General features: G+C 47.4%; 2 protein-coding genes across 3 annotated transcripts in view; one reads left to right on the top strand and one right to left on the bottom strand.

Annotated features, from left to right (window-relative positions):
- Window positions 1–6,000, top strand: part of SLC31A2 (solute carrier family 31 member 2) — a 537,879-nt gene that overhangs the window by 202,398 nt on the left and 329,481 nt on the right. The gene's annotated exons all lie outside the window — the stretch shown is intronic.
- The window catches only part of LOC308578981 (uncharacterized protein), a 148,431-nt gene that overhangs the window by 78,172 nt on the left and 64,259 nt on the right, over window positions 1–6,000 (bottom strand). For both annotated transcript variants that reach the window (XM_081179605.1, XM_081179606.1), the window contains exons 10-14: window positions 5,760–5,798; window positions 4,465–4,518; window positions 3,046–3,099; window positions 2,476–2,583; window positions 1,458–1,511 (exon numbers count right to left, since the gene is read on the bottom strand). In XM_081179605.1, the coding sequence (XP_081035731.1) occupies window positions 1,458–1,511; window positions 2,476–2,583; window positions 3,046–3,099; window positions 4,465–4,518; window positions 5,760–5,798 (309 nt within the window). The remainder of the gene's footprint in view (window positions 1–1,457; window positions 1,512–2,475; window positions 2,584–3,045; window positions 3,100–4,464; window positions 4,519–5,759; window positions 5,799–6,000) is intronic.

A 6,000-nucleotide genomic window follows, 5' to 3' on the forward strand; every position in this document is an offset into this window, starting at 1 on the left:
AATTTAAAGAACCTGTAGTTGAGCTTGCTTTTTCCCTCCTCCCTCCCATTCCCTTTTTTATTGTGTGTCATGCCTTTTTGGATTTGTGAGCCCAAGGTGAGTCCATCACCATCCATGTCTCTTGGCCCCACATGCACAGACCCTCTTAGTGTCCCTATTTCCCAGGGACACCCCTGATTTAGAGAAGCCATCCCGGTTTCTGATTTGATCCCAGAATGTCCCGCTTTTCCTTAGGATGTCCCTATTTTCATCAGAGAAATGTTGGAGGGTATGCACACATTGTGAGGCAGAACTTTGGGCCTCCCTCTTAAGAGCCCTCCCTCACAAATACCCCTGGTCACAAGCTCCCAGCATCTGTAAGCAGCTAAGTAGAACTGCTGTTAGCTGCTAACTCTGGGAGGCAGCTCTCCATCTTGTGGAGGTGGGGTGGTTCTGGGGTTACTGGCTTTACCAAACCCTTTCTTGTTGTTGTTGTTTATGTTGTTTAGTCATTTAGTCATGTCCGACTCTTCGTGACCCCATGGACCAGAGCACGCCAGGCACTCCTGTCTTCCACTGCCTCCCACAGTTTGGTCAGACTCATGTTTGTATCTTCGAGAACACTGTCCAACCATCTCGTCCTCTGTTGTCCCCTTCTCCTTGTGCCCTCCATCTTTCCCAACATCAGGGTCTTTTCCAGGGAGTCTTCTCTTCTCATGAGGTGGCCAAAGTATTGGAGTCTCAGCTTCAGGATCTGTCCTTCCAGTCAGCACTCAGGGCTGATTTCCTTCAGAATGGAGAGGTTTGATCTTCTTGCAGTCCATGGGACTCTCAAGAGTCTCCTCCAGCACCATAATTCAAAAGCATCAATTCTTTGGCGATCAGCCTTCTTTATGGTCCAGCTCTCACTTCCATACATCACTACTGGGAAAACCATAGCTTTAACTATACAGACCTTTGTTGGCAAGGTGATGTCCCTGCTTTTTAAGATGCTGTCTAGGTTTGTCATTGCTTTTCTCCCAAGAAGCAGGCGTCTTTTAATTTCATGGCTGCTGTCACCATCTGCAGTGATCATGGAGCCCAAGAAAGTAAAATCTCTCACTGCCTCCATTTCTTCCCCTTCTATTTGCCAGGAGGTGATGGGCCCAGTGGCCATGATCTTTGTTTTTTTGATGTTGAGCTTCAGACCATATTTTGCGCTCTCCTCTTTCACCCTCATTAAAAGGTTCCTTAATTCCTCCTCACTTTCTGCCATCAATGTTGTATCATCTGCATATCTGAGGTTGTTGATATTTTTTCCGGCAATCTTAATTACGGCTAGGGAACCCTTTCTTGTACCACAGTTTAAATCATGATTAGGTTGCCCAGATGCAGCTGATGGGACTGGCAGCTCCTGAACAAATTAATAGCAAGTGACTTTGGTAGTAAAACAAGAAATATTATTGGGTTCTTCCAACAAGCCTGTAGCTCCAACTCACCTCATCTCCTCTGTCTCCAGCAGGCCCCCAGTCTCCCCTAAATCCTTGTGGACCCTGCAGGGAAAGGGGAAAGGCAGAGACATAACTAAGCACAGAAAGTTGGGGAACTAGGCTTGGTTCCAGGAGGTACAATTGACAGGGCTGGCTCTTGTTTCTTTTTGCTGGGTGCCTGAGCATGATGATCTCAGTACACCCATCTCCTTCTTGCTGCTGCCGCTTGCTCATTTAACCTCTTCTTCTGGGTAAAGTGCACACAACAGGAGAGTCCAAGACAAGAGATGGATGTAATGTCAAATTTCCACACTGATCATTACATGCACACTGGAGAGGGGAGGTAAATAAGCAGTGGTTACAAACCAGGAACGTAGAGGCTCTGAGAATCATCAGTAGCTCTAGTGCAAGGTGGTAGATCTTGCTCCCAGATAACACCAAACTCCGATAGCAGCCCTGGCTGCTGAAAAATGATCCACTTGCAGATTTTATGTTAGGATGTTAGCGCCAGGGTAAACAAGGTACTAACTTATCTCCAACCTTCCTTTCAGTGGCAGCACTAAGCAAAGCCATTTTTTAGTGCGGGGGTGGGGAAAGTTGCCAGTGCTTTATTAAATCTGGGCTCCTACCTTTTCACCTTGTTTTTTTTAAAAATGATATTTATTAAGGTTTCAAAGAAAAGAATTACATGAATTGAAAAAAGAAGAAAAATAAAAATAAAAGAAAAAATACAAAATACAAAAAGAAGATAAAAAACACTTTAAAAAATACATCAGTCTTTCCATACCTTACATTCATTTCCTTGTTTCCCTGACCTCCTCACGCCTCCCTTTTTTTCTATTCCAATTCAGTTAGTTAATTCAGCAATTTCTTTCCCTCTTTGTTTTTATCTTAGTCCTTTAACATAATATATTATAACTTTGGATTCTCACCTGTTAACAATCCATTTTTACATACACCTTTATAACATTAAACCACTTAACTTCATTCTGACATCATTCTAACATTCATTAATTTTGCAATATACCTTTTCACCTTGGATGCCAGGTTGTCCGGACTTTTGATCTGTGCCAGGAAGTCCATCTGAACCAGGAAACCCAGCATGACCTGGAAGGCCTGGTGGCCCTGGTTCACCCTTGAGAAAGAGGCAGCTTATCATTAAAACCATAATGAAGGAAGATATGCATGAAGTCCTACTTTGCATCCCCTAGTTCAGGAGTTGCCAAAGTGCCACCTGTGGCACCTTTGGCTGTCTTCCCCCAATGCCCCACAAAGCCTCTGAGCTACTCTATTCACTGCACCCTTGACCATGCAGTGTGGAGGGTAGTTAGCTTTTTCTCTCCATTGAAAAGAGAAAGAAATTGGGAAAATTGCACTCTTCCCCACTTCCTCTTTAAGCTCTATGTGCTTTTTTGAGACTCAGGCTAACTCTACTGGATATGATTTTCCTTGAAAAAGCAGCGTTCATGTGTGTGGTTGTGCATGCATCTTCACTGTTTCTCTGTGGGGACCGATCCAGGGAAAGCAGGAGAGTAAGTGACAAGAGGGGGTGGTGCCCTGCACTATACTAGGAGATGGGAAACAGTGTGGTTCTTACCGGGTATCCAATCCATCCTTTTACACCTGACTCCCCTGGATGTCCAGGAGGACCCTGCAAATAAAAGCTCAACATAAATACAATCATCGCAAAGGTAGAACCCTCTCCCCTCACCCAGCGCCCCCCAAAACAAGGGTCACAATTCTGCATAGGGGAAGAATATATCCCAAAGATATTGGATAGTCCAACTGCCATGATCCTGGTGTCAAGATCCTCTTCTTCAGGGGATAAGGTTGGGTAAGGAGGGGAACTGCAGAGATGATCAGCCCCAGACACACTTCTGCAAGAGGAGTCTCCAATGCCAGTGCCTCTCTGACCTGACAACAGGGCCATCTTACCCATAGGCACTACGGGTGCAGGGCACCTGGGCGCTGGGCTCTCAGGGGCACCAGGCTGAGAGTCCAGGGCTGATATTTGGAGTCCGGGGATTGGGAAGAGCCGACAGCCATTGCCGAGTGGAACAGAGCCCGTCGGAGCGCCGCAGCTCTTCTGCCGCAGGTGAGCGAGGCACTGAGGCAGCTGGCCAGCTCTGCCCTCTTGTGTGCCTGGGATTGACGGGCCGTCAAGAGGCCCGCCCAGTGCACGCTGCTCAGACGAGGTGCCCAGCTTCGCTCAGTCACTGCTGCCACTGCCTCGGGCTCAACTGTTGTTGTGCTGGGCTCCGCTTGCCCACTCTCCTCCCAGGTGCCCGGTCCCAGCCTTGTTCTGCTGCTGCCGCTGCCTCGGGCTCCTTTGTTGGTGATGAGGTGGCCGGCCAGGCTAGCTCTGCCCTGTGCACCTTGCCGGCCCACCCTTAAAAAAGGCTAACAATTCTGGGCAACCTGGGGGGGGTGCATCTTTGCACCCCAGTGCCACAAATGCTTAAGACGGCCCTGCCTGACAATGTTGCACTGCTGACCTTTAAGTCAGAGGACTACATCAGGGAAGCCCCAGAGAGTCCCTGCTCCGCCAGAGCAAATGACTTATGGAGCAGGACTGGGCTTTTTTATTTGAAGATACATTTTCCAAGGAAGGAGGAGCTAGCAGTTAGGATGCATTTGCTGCTCCCATACAGGGCTAAGTCTCAGGCTGATTTCTGCTGAAGCAATATCTGTCCTGGCTCCCACATATAGACTCAGTAGATCCTTGGCTCAATTGTTATTAAGGTTTTATTCTAGAATTCACTGCTTCGGTTCTGAATATATTTGGTATATGCTGTTACATTTAGTTTTAAATAATTCCTTTTCTTTGGGGGGGTTACATTGTTTTTGCCAGTGAATTTTTATGCACACTTTCCCCTACACATTGTTTACACACATTGTTTGGTTGGAGAAATGCAAATTTCTAAGTGTCATTGCATTTCAGATCACATATAGTTTTGAAATGTGTGAATTTAATAAGAACCAAACATACGGTAATTTCTCTCCCACTGCTACTTACAGGCAATCCTGGCTTTCCTGTGTGACCGGGTAGTCCAGGAGGTCCGGGCTGGCTCTAGATGATGGTATTCAATAAATAAAAAGGAACACAGTTACCCACCAAACTGCTGAGAATGAACCTGGTGAAACTTGGGGCCCCTTCACACACACTACAATCAGACATTTATTTTCTCTCTCCTCTTCCTCCCCCACCTGCCACAACTCCACTTCAGGCAAACGTGTGAACAAAAAACACACAAAATCCCAAGTAAGCATGTTGTGGTCTGGGGTCAGATGCTTCAGGGCATTTCCCTGTGGGTCAGGTAGGTAAAGGTAAAGGGATCCCTGACCATTAAGTCCAGTCATGGCTGACTCTGGGGTTGTGGCGCTCATCTCGCTTTATTGGCCGAGGGAGCCAGCGTACAGCTGGTCATGTGGCCAGCATGACTAAGCCACTTCTGGCGAACCAGAGCTGCACACGGAAATGCCATTTACTTTCCCACCGGAGTGGTACCTATTGATCTACTTGCACTTTGAGGTGCTTTCGAACTGCTAGGTTGGTAGTGACACCCAATTCCACATGCCACCTGGTGGCAAGAAGAGGGAGTTACAGGCCAGCTTACTAGTATCCTATTGACCAGGGGTCAGCCAACTTTTTCTGCAGGCGGCCGGTCCACAGTCCCTCAGACCCTGTGGGGGACCAGACTATATTGTTTTTTTGGGGGAATCCCCCCATTGACTCTCCTCTCCCTTCTCCACAGCACCGGACGAGCCCCGGGGGCTGCTTACCTGTGCCTTGCAAGCGGCAGGGGCTGGTGGCAGTGGCAGCAGAGGGACGATGAGCAGTGTGAAAAGGCTGGCTTGGGAGAGGGGCTGCTTACAATGGCCCTCCTCTAGGCAGGGTGGGGAGAAGCCAGGAGGAAGGAGGGAGGAGGTGCTGCCGCAGTGTGTGTGGGGGGGGGGGACAGCCTGAACAATCAGAATCCCCACGCTGATCCACATGGCAATTCCTGAACCATCCACAGGCTGGATCCAGAAGGTAATTGGGCTGGAACAAATGCACCTAAGTAACGTCCATCAAATTCAGTTGGTCTCCTCCGAGAAGAACTAAGATTGGATACAGCCCAATGTCTGCTGATTTTTAATTTGCTTTGTAGATATCTGCTGCTACTGCTAAAATATTAGAGGGGTTAGTGGGGTATTGTGTCTTCACGCTGTGTATCTTAAATCTTTGCAAACTGCCTTATGAGGGCAGCATGCCTTGAAAGGTGAGCTAGAACCCTTTATAACAACCACCGGGGGGGGGGTGATACTTACTGGCCAGCCCGCACGAAGAAGCTGATAAAATGAGGTTTGCTTTTAAAAAAAGAAAAGAAGGGAGGGTGAGGAAAAAGCAACAGAAACACACTGCTAATTTTGTTTTCCAAGAAAAATAAGCTAATAAGATTTTTACAAGGTTAACATCCTCTGGAACTTTTAAACCAGAAAAGACAGATTTCTTTTGAAAGGGAAAGCAGCAAAAATGTTTGCTATTTTACTGAATTTCTGAGATCAGAGA

Source organism: Podarcis bocagei (genome assembly GCF_964188305.1).
Source record: "Podarcis bocagei genome assembly, chromosome: Z".
NCBI lineage: Eukaryota > Metazoa > Chordata > Lepidosauria > Squamata > Lacertidae > Podarcis > Podarcis bocagei.